The 27,918-nt window shown below is 35.2% G+C and overlaps 2 protein-coding genes and 1 pseudogene across 12 annotated transcripts in view; 1 reads left to right on the top strand and 2 right to left on the bottom strand.

Moving 5' to 3' along the window:
- The window catches only part of GALK2 (galactokinase 2), a 220,164-nt gene extending 193,293 nt beyond the window's left edge, over positions 1-26,871 (top strand). For 7 of the 11 annotated variants that reach the window (XM_023227245.3, XM_023227252.3, XM_023227246.3 and 4 more), the window contains 5 exons: positions 16,429-16,589; positions 17,440-17,596; positions 22,780-22,946; positions 25,317-25,437; positions 26,428-26,827. Coding sequence is in view for 1 of the 11 variants with exons in the window: in XM_023227250.3 (XP_023083018.1) it covers positions 25,317-25,407 (91 nt within the window). In the remaining 10 variants the exon portion in view is untranslated. Of the gene's footprint in view, positions 1-16,428; positions 16,590-17,439; positions 17,597-22,779; positions 22,947-25,316; positions 25,438-26,427 lie in introns of those variants that run through there. The other 4 variants (XM_023227248.3, XM_023227244.3, XM_023227250.3 and 1 more) reach the window with 4 other exon arrangements.
- The window catches only part of FAM227B (family with sequence similarity 227 member B), a 295,156-nt gene that overhangs the window by 17,377 nt on the left and 249,861 nt on the right, over positions 1-27,918 (bottom strand). The window contains exon 15 of the mRNA XM_023227241.1: positions 26,385-26,545. Coding sequence (XP_023083009.1) covers positions 26,385-26,545 — 161 coding nt within the window. The remainder of the gene's footprint in view (positions 1-26,384; positions 26,546-27,918) is intronic.
- Positions 23,962-25,399, bottom strand: LOC111552813 (annotated as a pseudogene).

Here is a 27,918-nt window from a genome sequence, read left to right as displayed (position 1 = left end):
GCCCGCCTTACTCCCTCCTGCTACATCAAGTGATTGAACGTCTAAAATCTTTTCTGAGTAAAAGTTGCAGAAAATTGAATATCATTCTTCTTGTAGAATGATTAATACAACCAATGATACTCTTTTTCTAAAGTATAAATGGTGTTGAGCTGCTTAAACTTATTTGCATACAGCTATTACCTGCTACTATTTAATTTCTTCCTCAGGTGCCTGTTAGAACTTCAAAGATTTTATTTTTCTACAAAGTTATAGTGTTCTCTTGAGTATCGCTTCCATGATTATTTGTGAGGGAGGTGATATATTTGTCACTTTGAACAAATTTTGGATTTTCTTTGACTTGTACATTTATTATATACTGTTGGTATTGAAACCAAGAATTATGTTTTCTTTTTTTTTTTTTTTTTTTGAGACAGAGTCTCGCTCTGTAGCCCAGGGTGGAGTGCAGTGGCGCGATCTCCGCTCACTGCAAGCTCCGCCTCCTGGGTTCACACCATTCTCCTGCCTCAGCCTCCCAAGTAACTGGGACTACAGGCGCCTGCCACCACGCCCGGCTAATTTTTTGTATTTTTTGTAGAGATGGGCTTTCACTGTGTTAGTCAGGATGGTCTTGATCTCCTGACCTCGTGATCTGCCCGCCTCGGCCTCCCAAAGTGCTGGGATTTACAGGCGTGAGCCACCGCGCCTGACCATTTTATTTCTTATAAAGTGTTAATTTTGAACATATGACTTTATTGAAATGAACTGGGTAGACATATGTTCCTTATAAACTCATTCTAATTGTAAAATTTGGTCATGGGTGTACATTGGTGCTGTATGATGAAGTTCTGGACTGTATGATGTTGGTGTTCACGGAAATCTTAGCATTTTCTTGTACAACTCAGTCGTGATGGTTTTCAGTTGATATCTGTTGATGGGTGTTGATGAATATCTTAACTTTTATTCTTTTTAGACACTTAAAACCATAAATTTTTTCCCAATTAGAAAAAACAGAATACTTAGACCCTATAAATTATATTCTACTCCTTGGGGATGAATGTGGCAACATGTTTTTCAATTCCACCACCTGAATTGGCCTCATACTCTATATTCCCATGCACTACTACATGGTTAGCCACTGCACGGAAGATTTATTTGGGTACAAATAACATAGTCCTTTTCTGGGACTTCACAACAGTGCTTGGGATGTAACTAAGACCTTCTCAACTCAAGACTCTGGGGTTTTTCATCTCCCTTTATAATCACAGATTATTGGAGAAACCAAGGGGTCTTAGAAATTGTAGGATCAAATTTAATTATGTTAGAAATGAAGAAATGGAAGCTTCTAGAAGTGAAGTACGTTGCCTTTGAGAGACTGAGTGCCTGTGAGAGACTCAGGAAAAGAATTGGCCCAGGGGCAAATTTCATACTTATTTGCCAAAAGTATTGTCCTAGAATTGAAACCAAGAGGTTAATTTGATCAGGTCTGCCTGCCCTGCTTGCTTTTGGTCACTTGCTTTTTGTTATTTTATTTTTCTTTTCCTTTTTCCATAAAGCTGAAAGCCATGCTGCTGAACGCAAAATTTAACCTTTACTGGCTACTTGATAGATAACATTCATAGTTCACTAAAACAACACTTCTGTTGCTTTTCAGAAACTTGGGCCAGCTCCTGTCCAATTCAAACTAGTTGAGACCACCAACCCTTGAGCTGGGCCTGTGCAAGTGCGCAACAAGTGGCCTTTTGACCTTGGAGGGCCAAAAATTCTACCCTCAGGTTGTGCTAACTCGATTTTCTATACATATGTCCTACAAAATGCTATGAATCCTGACTATGCTTGCACAGAATGAACCTGTTACTTCATTTTCCCCATTGCCAATCACCTTTCCCTACACCTTAGGCCACCCCATTTCCCTAACCCAGAAATATCCCTAAGCCTTATTTTAGGGGAAGTGGATGTGAGAGCTGTTCTCCTGCCTCCTTGCTTGGCAGCTTTGCCAATAAATCTTTTCTCTTTTGCAAAACCCATGTCACAGTGATTGATTCACTGTGCATGGGCTGAACAGACCTGGACCTCAGTGATAACAGAATGAAGCTTCAGGAGGCTTTGCTGTCTACCTTGTATGCCCTAGAGATAGTCTTTGGAGTATTCTCAGAGTTGTTTCTGAGCATCTCAGGCTTAAGGTGAAATGCCCATTATATACATAATGCTAATTGTATAACAAGTAAAAGGAAGCTAGGCAGCAAGCTGTGGCCAGAATCCCCTACTTTATACACTAAAATTCACTTAGTTTTTAATCCTAAAAACTAAATTACTGAAATAAGCTTATTAGTATGTGGCCTAATCTGATCTTAAAGCAGTTATATTCTGTTTAATGTTTACCTTTGCCTATACGTAAAATATTTTAATGTTAGATTTGTAGTTTACCCAACATCCATGTATCAAAAAGAATTTTTTTTTTTAAGTTTATAAGCCCATGTGACTTATTCTATAGGAAATAACATTGTTGGAATCTTACCCAGATTCTAAATGGCCTAGAATTATATGTAAAATAGGATTGCAATTCTAGTAAGTTTCACTATTTAATACATCATTAGCAGCAGTTTCGTAGTATACTCAGGAAATTGAGGGAACAGGGCAATTGAAAACATTAACACTTATTCAAGTAAAATAATTCAACAAAATTGCCAGGATTTTATTAGGCGTCGAGACACAAAAATAAGTAGAGACATTGTGTTTTGCCATTAAGAAATTAGTAATAATGAGAAGTGACAACAGTGTTGAAATAGGAGACAGAAGAACTATAAAATTTAGGAATAAAGACTGTAATAGCTTAGTGATCTGTGCTTTTAGTGCAGGGTTGTTTAAAAGCGGATGAAGGTACTTTTCCATTCTACTATAGCATTCTATGCATAGGACAGATTACTGATGACCCTACTTCCTGTCTTTGCTATTGGATTGCTTAGCACCCTTGTACTAGTACCAGTGCTGGTATGTAACAGGTATTTGGTAAAACAAACAGCAAATGTTTACTGTTCTTTGTCTACTGAACAAGTATTCTTGTTAGTATCTAGGTGCAATTGAGTTATAGATTTCATCCTGAGAAGCTTAGTTATTATCATAAAGTTAATTAGTTTTTGCTATATTGTTTAAGAAGTCAGAGAAGTACTGATAATCTTCAATGAAAACTTCCATTAAAATGGATAACATTGGCTAGGGATGGTTGCTCACGCCGGTAATCCCAACACTTTGGGAGGTTGAGGGGGTGGATCACCTGAAGTCAGGAGTTCAAGACCAGCCTGGCCAACATGGTGAAACCCTGTCTCTACTAAAAATATAGAAATTAGCTGGACACGGTGGCAAATGCCTGTAGTGCCAGCTACTTGGGAGGCTGAGGCAGGAGAATCACTTGAACCTGGGAGGCAGAGGCTGCAGTGAGTTGAGATTGTGCCATTGTACTCCAGCCTGGGTGATAAGAGCGAAACTCTGTCTCAAAAAAAAAAAAAAAAAAAAAAGGTTAACATAAAATGTTTTAGTACTTCAAATGATCAGCTTTAGTTATCTGGAAAATTTAATTATGGGCCACAGTTCACTCCCTGATAAGGCTGGATAAACAAGTTGTTGATTTATAGAAATTCCAGCATTTTTATAATTTATGTCCTTTAACAGAGACAGCTCCAAGGGTTGCTTCATTCACCCCTCTACCTCCACAAAGCTATTCCAAATAAATACACAAACTTTGGGTTTGCTTTACAAAATACATGTTCAAGACAAGTTCCCTAGCTCTCTGCTTGAAACTTAATTGAATATCCAAGTCCTTCATATAAAGATAGAATTTCTGGAACTCCCACTTTGAAATTTGATATATCACTAAAAAAACAGAAAACAGATACATGTGAGGCAACCACAAAAAGGAGCCAATTTCATTTTTCCTTCAATAAACAGGACTTTAGCTCTAAACTAGAATATAGGTTTCTACTTTCTGAAATTTTAGAGCACCTCACAGAGGTTAGAAGTGATTTTTGTGGGGCGAATGCATGGTAATAGAGTAGGTTTTGTTTACTTTCTCCTTTGCCTGTCCACCTCCTAAGAGAGGAGTAGGTTGGGAGAACACAAAATTATCATCTGATCAATATTTACTTGAGGTATTGCTTTTGAGTCCTAAATTCCAAGCATTCAAAAGGTTTGGCTTTTCCACCTGATGTTATTGACCAACAATATTTATAGCAAGAGGGTTTTTACCCCAGCCTTTGATAATCACTTAAACTATTTGAAAATGAAGTTTTCTTCTCTTATTTGATACAAATGTGGCTTTACCACATTTCTCTTAAATTGAACAAACCAAGCTATTACTAACTCTCCAGAATGAGAATTCATATTTCCCCCCTTATTTTTCTGTTGACTGATGTTTATAATCTAAAGCCCAAATTGTGCTTTAAAAAATGATATAACTCACTCCCTGGAACCTGATTACCTAAAGCAACTTAAGTCGTTGATTTAATTCACTAGTTAGTGTTAATAACAAGTTGGTGATTTGTAGTCTGTATCTTGTGTATTTTATTAAAAGAAAATCCCTAACTAGAACTTAAACTGAGTTTGTAAGAAAAAATAGCCAGATAATGCATTTTTAAAATTGTCTCTGGCTCAAGGTAGCTGACAATACTTACAATACTCATACTCATTCATGTGAAACAAAATCCCTTTGTTCATCAAGTTCTTATAAAATTATTATTTTCATTTTCATTTTAAAACTCAACCTCCCCTCTTAACTGGCAGAGTTTATAAAAGGAATAAACTAGCAATTTACTCATCAAAGTTTAGAATAGCTTCAAGTGTAAGCCATCTAAAAATAAAATAAAATGTCTTTCTCTTTTCTAAGAGCAAAATTTAAATACTTGGTGTATCCTTTATTTTACTCTGCCTTCCCAATATTTGTATGTTTATACTCTATTACTTAAGTTTTAAATGCATTTTTAAAAATCTGAAATTGGTTCCTTTATGGAATCCCTGGGGGCCAAGTAGAGGAGTTATTAGGTTATTTTAGGTATTTGATATATGGTAGCATCAAAGGGAATTAAGCAGAGATTCAGTGATCAGAAATATTCTAACTGTAAAAAGGCAATCACAGACTTTTAGACAGAGGTAAGTTACTAATAGTCATTGACCTCTAGTGACCTCTGGGCATATACAGAGAGTGACTAGCTTTTTTCTATGGGTTGAAACCATGTGTATGGATCAAAACGCTGCATGTTGCTGAAAGTATTTTTCTGTAAGCAAAAACGATAAACAAAACAAAACACAGAATAACCCAAAACTAGAATGAAAGGAGAAAAAATATCTAACCAAAACAAAATGAGAGGGAGAATTTAAGAATTTAGATGGGAAAGTAACTTTGTTGGATGGATGAATAAGGTAATACGTAAACTCTTAAGCCCCTAAACTTCTAAAATTAGAAGGCTGCACGTGACAAAGTAAAATACAGTTCTGTGTGTGTTGGCTGTCTGATATCCCTAGGTGGTATATCAAGTTCTATAGAGTAAATTAAACTTTTCTTCTTATTCAAGGCAGTGTTGTTCATAATACTTTCTGTGACGATGGAAATGTTTGACGTTTGCATTGTCCAATAGTCACATATGGTTAATGAGCACTTATACTTAATTTAATTAATTTAAATAACCACACATGGCTAGTGGCTACCATACTGGACAGTGCAGGTCTAGAATGATGACAAACATCATAAATACCTGTGTGCACATACTTATATCTCTTTGAATTTTCCTCTAAATAACATATATTGCATTTTGGGTAATGTTGTAAAAGTATCATTGACTGTATCACATACTAATTCTCGATCTATTAAACACTGTTAAGTTTTTACTTGGAGATGCTACCAAGGTTATAAGAATAGTGGGGGAAAGCAAATAGTTTAAACTGTCTTTTCTGGGCTAGTTCCACAAAACTGAGCTTAAAAGTAAGAACAAATCGTTCATCTCTTAAAACAACAGATTCAGAACCCCTAACTGTGATTTGTCTTTTTCCTAAATCTAATGTTTTACTTTGGTGGGTCTTCCTGCACCATTTGCCTTTTATAATCCCTAACACTCAGGAAGCTTCTCTCTTATTTGCTCCAGGGTGAGTATGACTTTTCCTTTCCTAACAGTGCTCTCTGAGATATGCAAGCCAAGGACAAAGTGAGCTGGGCCAACAGTAGGGATAAATGGGAGTGAATAAGTACAAAGGAGAGATTGCTGATAGGCTCATCCTAATCCACTGCGTGGAACAGGTTTCTCCGTGTGCATCACATTCCCCCTTAAAAGCATGTTATTAAGGCCACCATGTACCGCTAAGCACATACATGCTACACAGTTCTTAGAGGAACCACACTGGCCAGTGCATAACCTACTCAACCATATGCTGTGGTTTGATCTCTATCATCAATGAATTTTTCTCATTCTCTCCTATAGAAATTATCCATTGTGTAGATCATTTATTTTTGTTAGCCTTGTTTGCAATTATTTGAATTCATGTAGTAGAGAAATAAGAACTGCATAGGTACAGTGTGTGATTATACACTGGTTCTATATAAATAAAATATTTAGAGTTTTAAATGTCTTCCACACAATGCAAAAATGACTACTAGCTATGGAATTGTTAGTTTAATTCAGTACTTAGCCACTCCTTTTAGATCATGTTAAAGTCTTTCCCAGAAGATATGGAAAGAAGATATGGCCAATTCCGTCCAAACTCTAGAGCATGCAACTCTAAGTCATGACAGCAAATGAGATCTTACCATAGGACAATGTTGATTTTTTTCTAAAACATATAATTCCCATATAGTTTTTAAAATCTGCTTCCATCTAATCGACTGTTGGAGATATAGAAGAAAAGTAGTGAGCAATCAATGATTGTTTTCTCTGTAATGGTGAGAACTGAAACTAACGCACATACTGTCCCAAGTTGGGTTTTCCGAAAAGCAGACCTAGAGACAGAGATCAGCGTGTAGGACGCTTATTTGAGTGCTCTTGGAATCAACACGTGTGGTTTCAAGGGAATAAAGTAACATCGGGCAGACAGAAAAGTTGAACTGTGATAACAGTTCCAATGGATGTCTCAGCTGACCCTATAGTGGGTCTGAAGCTCAGATGACTCTTCAGAATTGTTCTGAATTGGGGCCAAAGGGCCATATCTTTATATTTCACCTTAATCAGTGGATGTGGGCTAGCTTGGGAAGGGAATATGGTCTAGTTGTCTACTGCTATATAACAAAACAACCTCAAACTTAGGGGTATAAAACAACTGTGATTTATATTATTACCTCTGTAGTTCCAGGTGTTGACTGGGCTCAGCTAGGCTATTCTAAGATGGAGTCTATCATGTAGTTGAGGTCAATTGTTGGCTGGGACTGGAGTCATCTCAAAGATTTCCTCATTTATGTGTCTGGGGTTGATACTTGCTGTGGCTCATCCTCAGCTGTGACTACTAACCGGAACATGGACTCTCCATATGGTCTGAACTTCTTACTAATACAGCAGCTAGTTCCAAGACCAAGCATCCCAAAGGCAAGAGTGAAACAGGCAGATGCTGTCAAGCCATTTATCACCTTGTCTCGAAGTCACAAAGTCACACTCTAATGGTTGAGGAAATGACAAAAGACTGTCCAAATTCAAGGGCAGTGGACATTGGTGCTATCTCTTGATGGAAGAATTGGTGAGGTCACATGTAATAGGGGCATTTGGGAAGGGCAATATTGTTATGGCCTCTTGCAAAATATAATCTGCCATAGGACTCACCTTAAGTAAGTCCACTATCATCAGCTGAGGAAATCCTTGTAGGCTATTGGTAGCCAAGGGTCTTCTGCCTTCAGTATTGTCCCACCCCAGCAGCTGAAGAATGTCTTTTATTTTTCTTTATCTAGGCTTCAGAGCATCTACCTTATTTATTTTCATGTTCCTGTGTTATGCATAATTTTTTGTCTCTATGTTTAATAATATTGAGAGTAAGCAAAAATAACTTAGTTGCTTGCTCCAGAACATCCTTTTCCCTGAAGATAAGACTGTGAACAAACTAAAATAGCTTGCTCATCACAGTTCACTTGAAGACCTTTGCTCCACTGGTCCCTCCAATCCAAAATTATAATATCATAACCTCTACCGAATCCCAAGTGCCATTCTCTATCTTGCAAAGCCTGCCTCAAAATCACCTACCTCAGGTCTTAAAACCCCATAAATATCCTCCTGGAATTTCTCGGTTTTGAGACATTCCTAAAGCTCTGTTATATTGGTGTTCTGTCTTACTGCAATCAGTGTATTCAACTTAGCTTTGCTTGGTCAACAAGTTATTCTGGTAGTCTTTTAGGGGAGTCAACAGCAGACAATGGCAAAAACAGTATCTAAGCATTCTTTTTCTTAGTGCAGCTTCAGAAGAACTTGGTTCTATGGTGAGTTGATGAAATGAGAACGTCATCATTTCAGGGAAAAATGGAAATAGTTGCCAATTCAGCCACTGATAGTGTGGAAAGTCAAATTCCTCCAACAAAATCATAGGGACTTGACATTTATTTAGTCCAATTCATCTGCTTAATATGAATGGAGAAGAGGCTCAAATTTGGGCTCAAATTAGAGTAAATTTTTTTCCTATACTGCTGAAGAGTCCTCAGAGGTTTTATGTTTCCTCTCTGATCCTCATCTTCCTTCTTCCTTTCTGTTTGGGATCACACTGTGTCTCCATTTTTCCTCTTTTCAGACAATGAGAGGAAGTATCAATTCTCCAACATATTTTGGCAGAGAAAGTCTTTTATCTCTGTGTTGCCACAGGATTTTTAGGCCTGTATGTTTTGAACAAAAATGTATTTTTTAAAGATCTCATTTTTCATCAAGTTAACATGTGCTTTCTATTATCTGAAAAATCTCATTAACGGATAATTTTATGACACTGACACCCAATTTTTGAAGTTGAAGGAAAATGGAAAATAAGGGTTTTTTCTTTTGTAAAATCTCATAAATAATGGAACAAACTTTCTTGCAGTATAGGCTTTCCTATTCACTTCACCCAGAGTATTTTAGAAGGACTGAGGGAAAAAAAGATATTTTACCTTGTATATATTGGAAAAATAACTAGATGGGAGGGTTCTGGATTTGATGGTTTTTTCAGATATTTGTATTTCAGCTAATTTATCCTTTTAAAAATGTGATTGCGGCCGGGCGCGGTGGCTCAAGCCTGTAATCCCAGCACTTTGGGAGGCTGAGACGGGCGAATCATGAGGTCAGGAGTTCGAGACCATCCTGGCTAACACGGTGAAACCCCGTCTCTACTAAAAAATACAAAAAGCTAGCCGGGCGAGGTGGCTGGTGCCTGTAGTCCCAGCTGCTCGGGAGGCTGAGGCAGGAGAATGGCATAAACCCGGGAGGCGGAGCTGGCAGTGAGCTGAGATCCGGCCACTGCACTCCAGCCCAGGGGACAGAGCCAGACTCCGTCTCAAAAAAAAAAAAAGAAAAAAAATGTGATTGCATTACCAGGTTCTTACCATATATTAATTAAGTAGTCATTGACTTGAAATGAAAAATACAATTGATAGTCACTTTGATAATAACTTACAAGTTGTTATTCACATATTGGTTAATGGGAAAAATATGTGTGTTCATGTGATGAAGATTATTGGAAATCATTATATAAATAATGGTAAAAAGAATACAAAGCTGGTGACACTTCTGGAGTCTCAAGAGTTCTTTTTTTCACTGTTGACAATTTTCTTCTCCCACATCACAGATAATTCACAACAGATTATTTCTTTGCATAGCTTTTATTTTTATGCTAGGATAAGTGCTGATATATCCCACATTATTTTCAATTGTTGAGTTTAAACAAGTCATTCCTGGACACTATTTACATGTTTAAAAAGTCTGTGTATGCACGTGTGATAGTGGAAGCATGTGTTTATAGTAACAATGTACTCATTATGACACTACATTGAGTTCAGATTTTTCTAAACTGCAACAAAATGTGAATGTTTAAAACTCATGTTAGAAATACAGATATGGCTTATACACTTTTCTTTTTAACAAGACCCATGCAGACTACACCAACATTTTGGCTCTGAGTTTTCAATTTTTAAAATAATTTTCATTTCGCATGTTTAAAAAATTATTAAAATTTTGGGTATTCTTTGGTTAGCTTAATCTCAACACCTAAAGGGCTTGAGGTGACTTATAAAAATATAGACAAAGTATGAAGGGAGAATTAGGAGCTCTAAATATATTTTATCCAATATTCAGCAGTTTAAAGATACACCATGCATTCAGCTCTAAATCCTAGCTAGACATCAAAGTTTTTCTTCTGTTTTACTCATAATTCAAATACTAAGTAATCGAGTTTTTAATAAAACTCAAAAGATCATTCAAAAATTATATTTAAATGTTCTGCTAATGAATTAGTGTACATTAACTAGTAATCAAGTTTATTACTTTATAAATATACATTTAAAATCATGTCAGAAGACATAAGCAGTCCTGTGATGTGAAATTTCATTGACTCCCTCCAGTCCTCTCCATACATACCTCCAATCTACTCAGTGTTCACATGTGAATCCTTACACATTGACAATAATGTCATCCTCCCTCCTGTGATTTAGGCAAATCACTCCTTATCAATAGAAATATTACCTGTGGGGTTGCAGAATGTGGAGGTTTTGGTTAAAGAGGACAAAATTTTAGTTAGGAGGGATAAATGATAAGTATTTAAGGTGATGAATATGTTAATTAGCTTGATTCAGTCATTCCACAATGTATACATATATCATAACATCACTTTTTACCCCACAAATATATACAATTGTAATTTGTTAATTAAAAAAAAAATTTAAAAACTTAAAGTAAAAAATATTGCCTATGATGTAAAATTATTTTTTTAACTTTTATTTTAGTTCAGGGGTACATGTGCAGGTTTGTTACCTAGGTAAATTGATGTTACAAGGATTTGGTGTATAGATTATTTCACCACCGGGGTAAGAAGCATAATACTCAGTAGGCAGTTTTTTGATCCTCACCCTCCTCCTTTCCTCCACCCTCACGTAGGTCCTGGTATCTGTTGTTCCCTTCTTTGTGTCCACATGTACTCAATGTTTAGCTCCCACTTATTAGTGAAAACATGTGGTTTTGGTTTTCTATTCCTGCATTAGTTCACTTAGGTTAATGGCCTCCAGCTCCATCCATATTGCTGCAAAGGACATGATCTTGTTAGTTTATAGCTGCACAGTATTCCTCGGTGTATATGTACTGCGTTTTCTTTACCTAGTCCTGTTGATGGGCATCTAGGTTGATTCCTTGTCTTTGCTATTGTGAATAGTGTTGCAAGGAGCATATGCGTGAATGTATCTTCCTGGTAGAATGATTTATATTCCTTTGGGTATGTAGTCCATAACAGTATTGCTGAGTTGAATGGTAATTCTGTTTTGAGTTCTTTGAGAAACTGCCAAACTGCTTTCCACAATGGTTGAACTAATTTACATTCCCACCAGCAGTGTATAAGCATTCCTTTTCTCTACAACCTCTCCAGGATCTGTTGTTTTTTGACTTTTCCTTAGTAACCATTCTAACTGGTCTGAGATGGTACCTCATCGTGGCTTTGATTTGCATTTCTCTAATTATTAGTGATGTTGAGCATGTTTTCATATGCTTGTGGGTTACGTATATGTCTTCTTTTGAAATGTGTTCATTCATGTCTTTTGCCCACTTCTTAATAGGGTTGTTTGTTTTGTGCTTGTTGATTTAAGTTCCTTATTGACATAGTTTGGTTCTGTGTCCCCACCCAAATCTCATGTTGAATCGTAATCCCCATGTGTTGGGGGAGGGTTCTGGTGGGAGGCGATTGGATCACGGGAGTGGATTTCCCTCCTGCTGTTCTCATGATAGTGAATGTTCTCATGAGATACGCTGGTTTAAAAGTGTATAGCACTCCCCCCTTCACTCTCCTACCACCATGTGAAGAAGGTTCTTGCTTCCCCTTCACCTTGTGCCATGACTGTAAGTTTCCTGAGGCTCCCCAGTCATGCTTCCTGTCAAACCTGCAGAACTGTGAGTCAGTTAAACCTCTTTTCTTCATAAATTACCCAGTTTCAGGTAGTTCTTTATAGCAGCATGAGAACAGACTAATACACTTACAGATTCTGAACATTGGATCTTTGTCACATGCATAGTTTGCAAATATTTCTACCCATTCTGTAGGTTGTCTGTTTACAGAGTAAACCTTTTGCTGTGCAGAAGGTCTTTAATTAGATTTCATCTGTCAATTTTTGTTTTTCTTGCAGTTGCTTTTGGCATCTTTATCGTGAAATCTTTGCCATTTCCCATGTTCAGAATGTCCTAGGTTATCTTCCAGAGTTTTTTTTATAGGTTTAGGTTTTACATTTAAGTCTTTAATCTATCTTAAGTTGATTTTTGTATGTGGTGTATGGAAGGGGTCCAGTTTCAATCTTCTGCATATAGCTAGCCAGTTTCTCGGCATCATTTATTGAATAGGGAGTCCTTTCCCCATTACTTGTTTTGTCAACTTTGTCGAAGGTCAGATGGTTGTAGGGTGCAGCATTATTTCTGAGCTCTCTCTTCTGTTCCATAAGTCTTTGTGTCTGCTTTCATATCAGTGCCATGCTGTTTTGGTTATTGTAGCCTTGTAGTGGAGTTTGAATTTGGGTAACATGATTCCTCCAGCTTTGTCCTTTTTGCTTAAGATTCTCTTGGCTATTCAAGCTCTTTTTTTTGGTTCAACATAAATTTTAATATAGTTTTTTCTAATTATGTGAAGAATGTCATTGGTAGTTTGATAGGAATAGCACTGAATCTGTAAATTGCTTTGGGCAGTATGGCCATTTAAACGGTATTGATTCTTCCTATTCACAATCATTGAATTTTTTTCCATTTGTTTGTGGCATCTCTGATTTCTTTGAGCAGTGTTTTGTAATTATTATTGTAGAGATCTTTTGCTTACATGGTTAGATGTATTCCTAGGTATTTTGTTCTTTTTGTGGCTATTGTCATTGGGAATGCAGACTTGATTTGATTCTCAGCTTGGATGTTGTTGGTATGTGGGAATGCTATTGGTTTTTGTACATTGATTTTGTATCCTGAAACTTTGCTGAAGTTGTTTATCGGCTTAAGGAGCTTTTGGGCAGAGACTATTGGTTTTTCTACATGTAGGATCACATTGTCTATAAACAGGGATAGTTTCACTTCCTCTCTTCTTATTTGAATGCCTTTTACTTCTTTCTCTTGTCTGATTGCTCTGGCCAGGACTTCCAATACTATGTTCAATAGGAGTGTTGAGAGTGGGTATCCTTGTCTTGTTCTGGTTTTCAAGGTGAATGCTTCCAGCTTTTGTCCATTCAGTATGCTGTTTGCTGTGGGTTTGTCATAGATGGCTCTTATTATTTTGAAGTATGTTCCTTCAATGTCTAGTTTGATGAGGGTTTTTATCGTGAAGGGATGTTGAATTGTATCAAAAGCCTTTTTTGCATGTACTGAGATAATCTTTTGGGCTTGTTTTTAATTTTGTTTCATGTGATGAATTACATTTATTGATTTCCACATGTTGCATGAACCTTGTGTCCAAGAGATAAAGCCTACTTTGTCATGGTGGATTTGCTTTTTGACATGCTGCTGGATTCGGTTTGCTAGTGTTTTGTTGAGAATTTTTGCATCTATGTCCATCAAGCATATTGGCCAGATGTTTTCTTTTTTTATTGTGTCTGTGCCAGGTTTTGATATTAGGATGATGCTGGCCTCAGAATGAGTTAGGAAAGAGTCCCTCCTCTTAACTGTTTTGGAATAGTTTCAGTAGGAATGGTACCAGCTCTTCTTTATACATCTGGTGGAATTCAGCTGTGAATCCATCTGGTCCTGGGCTTTTTCTGGTTGATAGGCTTTTTATTACTGATACAATTTCAGAACTTGTTATTGGTCTGTTCAGGGATTCAGTTTACTCCTAGTTCAATCTTAGTAGGTTGTATCTTCCAGGAATTTATCCATTTCTTGTAGGTTTCTAGCTTGTGTGCAGAGAGATGTTTGCAGTAGTCTTTGAGGTTGTTTGATATTTCTGTGGGGTTGGTAGTAATGTCTTCTTTGTCATTTCTGATTATGTTTATTTTGATCTACTTTTTTTTCTTTATTAGTCTAGCTAGCAGTCTATCTGTATTATTCTTTCAAAAAACAAAATCCTAGACTCATGATCTTTGGTATTATTTCTTACATCTCAATTTCCTTCAGTTTGGCTCTGGTTTTGGTTACTTCTTATCTTCTGCTATATTTGGGATTGGTTAAATTTATTCTTAAATATGTCTGTTCCACAGATTCTAATTTAAAGACTTTGTTATGATCAAATGTGATATTGTTTTGTGTTTGAGTTTGTTTAAGTAAGTTTAAAAATATCTTGTTAAAATAGAAAGATTCTAAAATAGAATTTGCCTGGTAATGTAACCTTAAAGGTCTGGAGGGAAAAGTGCTAAAGTGATTTAACACAGCAACAATGGTAGAAATTTCAACTAACTGTGTATCCTTACATATGAGGGACTATTCTAGCATCCCTTCTTTTTTGTCTTCTGTTGACTTCTCTGACTCTTATCACCCTTCCCCCAAGCCATAATTGTGATTATCGTTAAAAGCCGATAATATGCCTTTACTTTCTGGAGCTAAAGTCCCTTATGGTAGCGGCCCCCAACCTTTTGGGCACCAGGGACCAGTTTCATGGAAGACAATTTTTCAGGGTACCAGGTGTGAGGGGGATGGTTTCAGAATGATTCAAGCACATTACATTTATTGTGCACTTTATTTCTATTATTACATTGTAATATATAATGAAACTATTATACACCTCATCATAATGTAGAATCAGTGAGAGCCCTGAGCTTGTTTTCCTGCACTAGATGGTCATATCTGGGAGTGACGGGAGACAGTGATAGATCATCCGCATTAGATTCTCAAAAGGAGTATGCAACCCTAGATCCTTTGCATGTGCAGTTCACAGTAGGGTTTGTGCTCCTATGAAAATCAAACACTGCCAATGCTCTGACAAGACGCAGAGCTCAGGAGGTAATGCAAGCAATGGAGGGTGACTGTAAATACAGGTGAAGCTTCGCTTGCTCACCTGCCACTCACTTCCTGCTGTGCAGCCTGGTTCCTAACAGGCCACGAACCAGTATCAGGGGTTGGGGACCTCTGCAATATGGTAAACAATTAAGTACCAGAGGTTGTTAGTGCATCAGATCTGAAACTAGTCTGGCAATGAGAGATTCCAAGTGCTGTCATTTATTCTAGTATCTTCAGGCAAGTTACCTAAATTTCTGTGCTTAGTTTCCTTATCAGTAAAATAGAGACAAAAATAGTGTCTATCTCAGAAGTTTAAATGAGAATTAAATGGATTAGTAAATGTACTTAGAACAGTGTCTGGTACGCAATTATTTGATATTTTTTTAAACATCAGTTTGATAATAATAATTTCAAAGATTATCTCTATCTCTGTCCTCTAGTTTTCTTCATTTTAGCTATGTGTCATGTTTCATTGAAAAATACAAAATTTGATCTTATCTTTATATAAAGTCATGCAACCCTATACATCATACATTTATTTAATACTTATTGTGTACTAGATACTTTTCTCAGGTGTCAGGGATACAAATTAGTCTTTGTTTTCTATGGGGTGAGAAAAACAAGCAGACAAATGGTTACGCTAGAATGTGATTAAGTAATTGAGGCTATAGAAATCTTAATGACAGTTATTTAAGTCAGAGTTTGTTCATACAATGTATTAGTTTTCTATTCATGTATAACAAATTACCCCCACATTTAGCAGTTTTCAACAGCAAACACTTATTATTACTTTCATAGACCAGGAATCTGGGCCTGACTTAGCTGGATGCTTCTGGCTCAGGGTCTCTTGCAGGTTGCAATCAAGTTGTGGGCAGGGGATGCAGTCATCTCAAGGCTCAACTGAGGGAAGATCTGCTTCCAAGTTCACTCACACAGTTACTGGCAAGATGTTTTTTGTCATGCATTGTTAGACTAAGGGCCTCAGTCTCTCACTGGCTGTTGACTGAAGGCCATTCTTACTTCCTTACCATGTGGGCTTCCTTCAGCTCACAACATGGCTGCTGGCTTCTCCCAGAGAGCTCTCAGAGAGTGAGCAAGGAAGAGTAAGCAGTAGTGATATCAGTCTTTTTGTAACTGAATCTCAGAAGAGACTTCCCATTATGTTTATTATAATCTCTTTGTTAGAAGCAAGTCATAGATTCAACTCTCACTCAAATGGAAGGAATTACATAAATGCATGAATATCAGAAGGTGGGGATCATTGATTGAGTACCATCTTAGAGTCTGCCTACCTCAAATATGATGGATTATTCTATCTTTTTTTGTTATGAGTTCTCTCCATCTACATCTCTGCTTTCTCTCATTTTCTCACTCTGTGTAGGTACACTTGCTGTAACATGTTGTCTGGAGTCTCCACTTCAGGAAGACCATACAATTGCAGTGAGTTCAGAGAAAACTAATAAGAATGTTATATATGCTGAATAGCATCAATGTAAAATTTGAGTGAGATAGAGATAAATTCAACGATCAAAATCTCCACAGGTAATTATAGGAAATCTACATAAATTTTGGAAATAGCTTATCAGTATCTTGGATAAAATATTTTTTGGCTCCGCCAGCAGCCACTGATACCACGCTCAGGGAGGATTCTAGCCTGGATCGTGATGTTAGGAAAGCACCCACGGGTCAGGAATTAGATGGCACTGCTGCATGAATCACCTGAGCAAGCCACCTAACCTCTGTGCTCTGGTTTTCTTATCTGTAGAGTGACTGTGATGGGTGCCTGCTCTGCCCATTTGTCACAGGACTCTTGTCATTTCCAACAATAATATATAGGGGGAATCTGATTCATTTTTTGAAAAACTCCTAGTGATGATGTAAGTGAGGCATCATTATCATTATCATGTTGCTCATTAAGTCTAGAAACATTTATACTTATCAGTGGCCATTATACTTTATAAGCTCAGAAAGACGCTTTACTTTCTAAAGGGTGATTTCTTTCAAATTTGAATGGGATCAAATCCTCCGCTAAGTTACTTACTTTAGGTCTCCACTTCCTCCCTTCCCCGCCCCACACATACTCACACTCTTCCCACATTCTCAGTTAACTGGTGGATGAATCCTTGTATAGCTGTTGAACAAATTCATGCCCATCAAAAATCAAACACAATCAAAGCCTAATCACAATAAAAAGTAGTTAAAAATAAAAGTAATCTATTGTGAAAGGTTTTAGATACCTTTCAACTTTCATTTCCAAACATTTAAAAAATTTTGCTTTGGACATAATTCAACCTTGATGAGAATTCTTCCATCACTACTCAAGTCACAAACCTGAGAACCTGCCCTGTAGTCTGATTTAACCCTGTAGTTTGCCTCTCTCCTTGTGTTCCAGGGCTGTCCATGTTATTTCCATGTGCTTGTGGTCAGTGAAGCTCAGGAAGTTGTCTTGACTGAAATATGGGAGAAATGTCCTGGGAAGGGTCCTGAGAATTAGCTAGAACAGTGATCTCTACACCCTCTTGATCATGTATCCTATGAGTTAAAGATATGTGAGTATACTCCCATGTAGGTATAAATTTAAATGTATAAATTAAATTCACATCAATCTGTATTAATGTATTATGTACATTATAAAAGATAAGCAATCTATAAATAGAAAAGAGACAAGAAAAATATTTTAAAAGCAAAATTTAACTTATTTCACTTATTAATGGTGCCTCAAACCCTTTTGTCCTGAAATCACAGAGATTTGTATTGATGTTCTGGACAGTTTGTTTTTAAATGCTTTGGTAATTAAACCAGCATTATACTATCACTGAACATTAAAAAATAAAAAATACACTTAGGATTAGATTCATTGCTTATAATAATAATGTATACACATATTTCAAAAAGTCTTTCTGAATATTTTTATTTTTATTTTTTGACCTACATCTTGGCAGAACTGATTAGGTCATCACTGATTTTATCTCATAGCGTGGCTGAAAAAGATCTCCTTCAGGGAGTAGAAGAAATATTATTCTGCCATTTTCTTGTTTTTAAAAATGTATTCTTGTATTATTAAATATTATCATCAAGACACTGTTTCTTTTCAGGAGTCTTTTAAAGCTATTGGCTCATTAGTGAGTGTTAGTTTGGTTAGAACTAGATGATATAATCCATAAATCTGCTTAACTACCCAAAGAAAACAGCACTATGTTATGATAGTCAGAAAACAACACAAGTAAAAGATGTCATCGTTATTGCTCAACATAGGAGAGTGCAGAATAAAATATCAGCTGAGTGAGGGAAACTGCTTACTAAATATTTGTAAGATACAACTTGTGTTTCATTTTTGAAGATATAAACAGATATAAATAAGAATTTTAAGTTTTTTATACCCAGAGCTATATACACTCCATTTTTTATTTTAAAATAGAATTTGTTGAATACTATAGTAAATTTATACATAATTCTTTTTTCATGTCAGTATTGGCACATAATGATAGTTTAAAGTACTGCTGAATTAACACTTCAAAAATTTCAAATTTTAAAACATATTCCATAAAAATATAAAGCCTAATATTGTTATAAAAGTATTAATTTACACTAACTTACATATCAAAGTGTTAAGAAATTCCACACCCAAGCCAGTTATCTGAGAAGCAAAAATTCAATCATGTGTTTTCAAAAATGTTTTCATTTGAACAAAATACAACAGACGGTATAAAACAGGCAAAAATTACTTAATATATTGACTTGTCCTACTAGAAAATGTTGCAGGTTAACATTAGATATTAAAAAGATTCATATTCCAAAGGAACAGAAAAGCTGTTTGCAATACTTTTTATGCCTAATCAAAGAACCACATGATGACATTAAATATTCTACATTTTTTTGGTTGCTCCTTAATTGCCAGTAATGGAGGACTAATATAAAAATTTAGTTTTAAAAATAACTTTTCTTCCAATGAACACATTTATATACAAAGACTGTCCTAACTTTTGAAACATTAAACAAGGAAATTTATACTTATGATCTTCACTATAATATGGCCTATATATTACCCTGTTAATAATTTTTTTACTCTGAAAATTCAGTAATCTCACATATGAGTATTACAGTAGAGGATCAAATTCCAAAAGGTTGAGTAATTTGATTCAGATCTTTTGAATTAATAGGGTACCTTTCTTCCAGGAAATGTATAAAGTTATTTATATATATTATATATATATAATATATAGAGAACTAAAACAATATATATTATATAATATATAGATGCAAAGCAATGTAATATATAATATATAAAGTATATAGTATATTATATAATACATAATATATAATAAATAATGTAATATATATTATATATTATGATATATAATATATAATGTAATATAATATATTAATATTTATATATTATAGATTATATAATTATATATAACATATAAATATATAAAATACGTTATATATACTATATATTGTACTATATATTATAGATATATTTCTTTTTAATGGTCTACACTGAATTCAATTCAATTATAAACTGAAGTACAGTTTTTGTTATATATAACACATAATAATATATAATATAAAAATATGTTAATATTTATACATTATATATTTTATATATAATTATATAATATATATCAATATATGAAGTGCATATTATACTATATATTATATAATATGATATATAATATATTATAGATATATTTCTTTTTAGTGATCTACACTGAATTCAATTCAATTATAAACTGAAGTACAGTTTTTGTTTTTGAAATTTCATTGGTTAAGATCAGGCTGAAATTTTAGAGCTCAAGCTTAAATAAATTAGTTCAAATATTTTTTAGTCAAATGTAAAATATGTCTGTAACTCTAAGGATAAATGCTTGAGGGAATGGATATCCCATTCTCCACGATGTGCTTATTTGACATTGCATGCCTGTATCAAAACATCTCATGCACCCCATAAATATATACACCTACTATGTATCCATGAAAATTTTTAAAAACGTAAAAATAATAATTTTTGCTTATACTAAAGCATAAATTGAAAGAGCAAGGAAAACTGGAAAGCTCATTTGTATTTACTATAAATTTATCAATACACTAAAATCTCTTTGGACATGTAAGTAAAATATATGAATGACAATAGCAGATGAGTTAAAATTCTCTTTCTTTAAAAGAGAAATAAATTGCAGACTCTAATAACAAGGAATTGCTAATCTAAAAAACATTTACAAGCTAGAGGAAAATATAATTATAATGTATTAGACTATCAAGGCTTTTCTGAGCAAACCTCACATTTATTTTTGCTAAACTAAACTGAGGTAAAAGTAATCTACATTACAATTTGAGATTGTGATTTCTGTTGATAAGCCACAAAACTGTTCATAGGGACTTTCTAACTAAGAACATTTTTTTGCATTGAAAATTAATAAATACAGTGTATCATTATTTTACAGACATGTGTAGGGGAAAAAACAGCTTCTCTTGCCCTTAAAGTTACTGGTGGTAAGAGAGAAAGAGAGGAAGAGATGACAGCTTTTTAAATCAAATTTTCATCTCCCCTATCCTTTGTTCATTTTGACTCCCCAAATAAAATATTTCTGTACTTTAATTTTTTAATCACTATTGTCAGCTTGGTTGCTATACATTTAATTACAATATAAAGTTGACATTGAGGATAAAGAAACTTGAGTAATTACACTTTTTCTTATTTCTATTTAACCAATAAGATTTTAATAGCAAATTAGAACAAGATTTTACCTCCATAATAACTAATGGTTGGATAAAGTAGAATTTGTATCAAATAACTCAGACTTCAGATTTCTGGATGTACCATAACTATGCTATTGAGGAACAAAATTTAAATAATGAAGTTAAAATATTAATTACTACTCCAGTCATATGAAACCAAATATTTTGACAAATTATCTTATTTCAATGTAGTAAAAAAAAAAAAAAAAAAAAAAACAATCATTTTATTTAACATTCTTTATAAAATGTGATTGAGGCTTTTAAATATCATAAAGCTGGGATGAGGCTGCAGATAAAAAAAACTGTATTTTGGCAAATACCTTATTAATATTATAAATGAAAATATAGTTAGAGTTTTAAAATGTCACTTAATGTGTTCTCTCTCTCAGAGTCTGCCAAATAAATCAGATTTCTTGGAAAAAATTCAAATTTGATACAATGAAGGCAAAATTAAGTCAGATAAGTCAAAATTAAGTCAAAATTAATGTCAGATAAGTCATTTGCCATAAACGAAAGGACCCCTGACCTCATTAAGCAGAGGGACTGATGGTCAGTGGAGCTTCTCTGTTTGTAATTTATTCAGCAAAAGCGAATAATTGTTTAAAAGTCTCTAATACAATAAGTAGAAAGCTGATACTGGATCCTTTCCTTACTCCTTATATGAAAATTAATTCAAGATGGTTTAGAGACTTAAATGTTAGACCTAAAACCATAAAAACCCTAGAAGAAAACCTAGGTAATACCATTCAGGACATAAGCATGGGCAAGGACTTCATGTCTAAAACACCAAAAGCAACAGCAGCAAAAGCCAAAATTGACAAATGGGGTCTAATTAAACTAAAGAGCTTCTGCACAGCAAAAGAAACTACCATCAGAGTGAACAGGCAACCTACAGAATGGGAGAAAATTTTTGCAATCTACTCATCTGACAAAGGGCTAATATCCAGAACCTACAAAGAACTCAATCAAATTTACAAGAAAAAAACAAACAACCCCACCAAAAAGTAGGCAAAGGATATGAACAGACACTTCTCAAAAGAAGACATTCATACAGCCAACAGGCACATGAAAAAATGCTCATCATCACTGGCCATCAGAGAAATGCAAATCAAAACCACAATCAGATACTATCTCACACCAGTTAGAATGGCAATCATTAAAAAATCAGGAAACAACAGGTGCTGGAGAGGATGTGGACAAACAGGAACACTTTTACACTGTTGGTGGGACCGTAAACTAGTTCAACCATTGTGGAAAACAGTGTGGCGATTCCTCAAGGATCTAGAACTAGAAATACCATTTGACCCAGCCATCCCATTACTGGGGATATACCCAAAGGATTATAAATCATGCTGCTATAAAGACACATGCACATGTATGTTTATTGCAGCACTATTCACAATAGCAAAGACTTGGAATCAATCCAAATGTCCTTTAGTGACAGACTGGATTAAGAAAATGTGGCACATATACACCATGGAATACTATGCAGCCATAAAAAAGGATGAGTTCGTGTCCTTTGTGGGGACATGGATGCAGCTGGGGGAAACCATCATTCTCAGCAAACTATCGCAAGAACAGAAAGCTAAATACCGCATGTTCTCACTCATAGGTGGGAAATGAACAATGAGATCTCTTGGACACAGGAAGGGGAACATCACACACCGGGTCCTATTGTGGGAAGGGATAGAAGGGAGGGATAGCATTAGGAGATGTACCTACTGTAAGTGACGACTTAATGAGTGCAGCACACCAACATGGCACATGTATACATATGTAACAAACCTGCACGTTGTGCACATGTACCCTAGAACTTAAAGTACAATAATAATAATAAAAAGAAAAAGTATTAAAAAACATCTCTAATACAAAATTTAGTTCAAATATCAAAGGTCTGATCCATTTTAAAAGGATTGTTTATTTTTTTAATAAGTTGAACTGGCTTTAGATGAAAGATATAGATCTATTCACATATTTTATACATTATTTACAGAGAAATGAAAAATCCTGCTGCCTTTGTTATTACTTGTCATTTGGGAATTTCTTAGATAAAATAAAAGAAAATGGAAAGATAATTTGACCTCTGACTCCCAGGAGAATGTTCAAGCCACATCTGAAATTTACCAAAGAACGAAGAGAAAAAATTTTTCAAGTTGGAAGGTACCAGAGTGATTAGCTGGTCTAACCTACTTAATTTTGCAGATGAGAAGGCTGAGATACAAGTGTCTTGAGCTGTGGCAAATTACTCAGCTCTTCCTTGTATTGTAATTAAACCGAGACTAACACCAAGTCTCTTGCTGTTGTTGCCAATTCTTTTCTCTGAACCACACTTTGTACATCCTCCACCAAGATTAACAGCCACAGCCACTACCTATGGGGCAAGGGGTGGGAATCAGGAAGCAAAAAAAGATAAGGGGGGGGGGGGGGGGAATGTGGGATAATGTTAGGAATGTTGTACTCAACAATAAGTCATATATATTAATACATAATTTCTTAAGAAAAATAATTTTTAAAAATCAAAGCTTAACATCAACAGAACCAAATTTCAAAGATCAGAAATACCAAAGTGAAACTGAATGTTAGTACTGAAATTTAAGCTACATTTTCAAAAAAACAGCGAGCAGACCACTAGATTTCAGTTTCTGTCTCCTTTTAGTGACTAGTTCTACATATTATGTTTCTCTACACCTGAAAAAATGTTCTTAATATAATACACATGCAGTCTGAAGTAATTTCAGTTCTCAAGTTTATGAAAGGAGTTTTAAAAAAACATACTACAAAAATATGCACTTATATTTATTCCAAAACTATACATTTCTAACCTCTGCAGTGATATAAGGTCCAAATTTTCACTGTTGAACTGCCTTCTTGCGTGGTCTTAAACAGTTATTTCTATAAAGCAGATAAAGTTTGCATAATTCTTTACAGTAAAACCCATTCAGAAACTCACTTTGATAGTAATACTTTTATCTACCATTACAGTTGGAAGAAACATTTCAGTAAAAAAGTATAGGGGTGGGTCAAAGCATGTTTTTGTTTGTTTGTTTGTTTGTTTTTCTTTTTAGAAAAATATACTGTATGTAAAACATCTTGGAAACTACACATACCATATCCTTTTATTTACTTTGAAGGCACAACTTTAACATGATGTAACTGTCAGTACCAGCTCATAAAAATATATATTTGCAAACATACCATTGAAGACTTTCAGATTGTCAATTCAAAAATCAATTTAAAAAGTCAAAGTCTATTTGTAGAAAATCACTAACACATTATAGCAGTTCCACGTAATATTATCGCAGGACAATCTGTTCACCAGACATCATTTGTTGCATAATCCAGATGGTCCATCATCAGATAGCTGTTACCTTTCCAGAACTTTTTCATTTCCTTACGTTTCCAGGCAACAACTAAGGCAGTAATAAGCGTGCAAGGTACTAAATAGAGGAGAGCAGGTTGCCCCTTTTTCATCAGTACCAGAACAACAAATGTAAGTATCATGCCAATAGCATAGGCTGCCATAGAGGAAACATAGTCTATATAAGAAGAACCAGTGTGAACATCAACTCTTCTACAGTAGGCAATCAACAGGCCTCTACTGTCTCCAAAACCCAATATTGAAACAGGCATGATGCACACACTCATAACTGAGAAACAGATCAACTTTGGTACTCTGATGACTACTGGCAATGTTTCAGTATTTCCAAAAAGTCCAGCTGCAAGTTCAACCATGCTACTCTCACCATTCTTTGTGATGAATGGTGTTATGAAAACAAAAAATACATCATAGAGGAGGAGAAGGCCTAGAAGTATCACAAATGACTTGAAGCTGGGCAACTTCAGTGTTTTAATTAAATTCAGACAGAAAGCAATCCCCAAGATATCTTGTAAAATCCAAGCCCACCTGTCTTCATTTCGAAACACAGCCCAAACAATAACTATTGCTATTCATAGTCCAGAGAGAAAAATAAGTCTCATGTCCATGCTTTTGCCACGACACACAATCGTGCATTGTCCATATGGTGTCTTATGAATTAGTGCTGCAAGAGAGTTGTACAGACTCATTGCTGATGCTATGCAGAAAATTGCTATCATAACATAAACTAACCATTTGTAGAAGAAATAAAGACCATCATAACACAGCAGATGACCACAAATATTAGAACTGTAAGAGGATAAAAGTTAGATATTCTTCTTTTTTTCCCCTCATTTCTCTATCTTCAGTTGTCACTGCTTTCAAGTTTCCAATTCAACTAGTCCACTCCAGTACCCACCTAATGCCACAGTGAACACAACAATTACAAAAATAACCACCATAGTATAATCAAAGTTAGGCCACGATGGAGAATACATTTTTCACAGTAATGTTATTTCCTAGAGTCTGCTTCATATATTTAAAGTCTTTGTGGCTTATAAATGCAATCAGTATTTTCACATCAGGAAATTCAGATCTGTTACCTGAGGTAGGAAATAGGATACTGTTATTGACAACTAACATTGCTTCAGCACCTCTTTTCTGTTCAATTCCAGTGTTTTCAAGAAAACGTCAGCTTCCCCATTGCACCACAACTGCTTTGTTCTAATTTACGCCAACAAGAGGAACATCAGAAAGGTTGCATAGTGGTGTGGAAGTCAGATTCATCAACCTAATGTAAGTTGCATTTTCTAGGGTATTTGGAAAAGCTGACCAATGGGGGTTATAAAGCATGCAGTAGTCCTTGAATGTGCCATTTCCAGACGCATGCAAGATTGCTTCCTGAGCGGCTGGCAGGGGGAGCAGAAAGCCCCAGAGCACGGCGGCCTCGGCAGGGTACAGCCGCCGCTGCGGCCCCATCGGACTGGTGGGTGCCGGGTGGGGTGGCACGGCGCGGCTCACTAGGCGGGATAGGCTTGAAGTCCCGCCACTGCGCTGCCTCCGTGGCCAGACTGGACCGGAGCGGACAGGTGCGGGCGGACGGGCTAGGTTGGGATCGCCGCTGCTGCTGCCAATTTAGTGGCTAGTGTTCTAATTCCTTTGGGGTTCACCTGAGTCCTTAATGAGGACTGGGCCAAGAAAAGTTATACTGAAGATAGACAGGACTGTAAAAAACAGAACTCTGGGCCCTACCCCTGCTTCAACCAAAGAGCTCCGATTTTTACTTATTTTTTATTTTACACATAAAAATAAATTTTTTTATGTGTAAAAATTGTTCTGATAAATTTTCACTGGAGCAAAGAGTTCCACAGCTAAAACATGCCTAAAACTCTCTCTGGAGAAGGCTAGAAGCCCATGCCTCATAATTCTGAAAAATGTTTGAAACCAGTCACTGAACAGTAAAGTTGCAAATATAGCCTTTTATCAGAGAACCAAGTATACCAGTTTTAAAAGTTCTTTAGGTTAATGTTTGTCTTATTTTCCTTACATGCAAAATCATAGCATTAGATCTAAAAAAGAAGATAGTTTAGCCAAAAGTTTTAAGCATAAGTAAATATTAATACTAAAGAGAAGCATTGATAAAACATGCATTCAATTTTTTTTCTCAGTTGAGACATTCAGTGAAACTTTTGAATAATATTTTTGAAACAAATCATATTAAAGCAAAGCTTTAAAAAGGATATGGTTCCTGGAATATCTTAGTGAGTTTAATCTCGGTTTTCTTAGGTGCTTTGGAAATACCAGCCAGCTCATGCATCTTAAGATAATATAAAATCAATGGACTCTGACCTCCAAAATTGAAGAGAACACGATTAAACTCTGGACCAGTACTACTATAGTGCGACTGTAAGAGGAAGAAAAGAATCAAGATGATGATTACTTTTATGTTTCTAAAAAAGTGTGAATAAAATATAACTTCATATTTAGCATAAAGTTACAATTTGATATATTAAAATGAAGGAAATTCCAGAAAGCATCTTCTTAATTAGAGGAATTTACCAAAGTAAGAGTCTATACGTATGTGCAGTAAGGCTTTTCTACCCTTTTGATTTATCAGGCTTGTTTATAGGCAATAGACATTATTCAGTCTTAAGAACAGAAAAAAAAAAAAAACAAAATGAAGAAAATGAACAAAGTCAGGAAAAGGCATAGGAAAAATATCTGAAGAAATGATGGTCTGAATTTTCAAAATTTATGAAAAACCCATGCAAGAAGTTCAGCAATCTCTAAGTAGAATAAATTTACACCTAGCACATCCTAGACAAAGTTTTAAAAAATAAAGACAAGGAGAAAAATCTCAAAAGCAGCAAGAGAAAGCAACTCATATATAGGGGAACTTTAATAAGATTAATAACGAACTTCTTATCATAACAAAACAGACCAGAAGGCAGTAGGATAGCATCAAGGTGCTGATGGGAAAAACAAAAACAAAAAAAAACCTGTTGACCAAAAATCCTATGTCAAGAATACAACAACCATAAATATAATTACTCCAAGATTCTATTATTCCCTTCTTATGGGAGAAATGTCAGTATGGCAACTACTAATATTTTAAGTTTTCCTCAATCTTTGTAATACCATTATGAGATTTTTTTATTGATTACACTTCCTGTGGGGAAATAAAATTTTGTTTTCATTTGCTTTTATTGATATATACAGTTCTCTTGAATTTCTTTTCTTATGGTCACTTTTTTATTCTATAGGTTTTTGCAAAAAATATGTTTCAGAATTCCTAGCAGCTACCGAATCATTTTAAATAATGGGACTATCATAATCAATAGCAATTCTTTGCCAGGAAAAAGTTAATGTCAGTATCAGACATGTTTTCTCTGATGTAAATCACTCCTTCATTTTAAGCTCCCATAATTCACAATGGGTTATATATAGCTCGATTTTCAAAATGTATGCAAAACTAGCCCAAGCTCAGTTTAGATTTTTAAAAAGTTTGCCTGTCTAGATAGATGTTTTGCAATGCCCTTCCTGTTTCTTTCTTGGGTACTATAAGATAAACATTCCATCTTACTAAAATTCTAGAAAGAGACATTTCTGTTATTTTTCTGCAGTTATCAGTTATTAAGAAAATCATAGTTTGCATCCTCTTTTCCTCTATAAGAATTCATGGCTTTTAAGAGTAGTTCAGCCAGGTAAGAGGCAAATAGGTATTAAATGCAAATCTGGTAGTTTTTTTTTTTTTTTTTTTCGATGGAGTCTTGCTCT

This window comes from Piliocolobus tephrosceles, chromosome 6 (assembly GCF_002776525.5).
Source record: "Piliocolobus tephrosceles isolate RC106 chromosome 6, ASM277652v3, whole genome shotgun sequence".
NCBI lineage: Eukaryota > Metazoa > Chordata > Mammalia > Primates > Cercopithecidae > Piliocolobus > Piliocolobus tephrosceles.
This window is presented reverse-complemented; position numbering and strand designations above follow the sequence as displayed.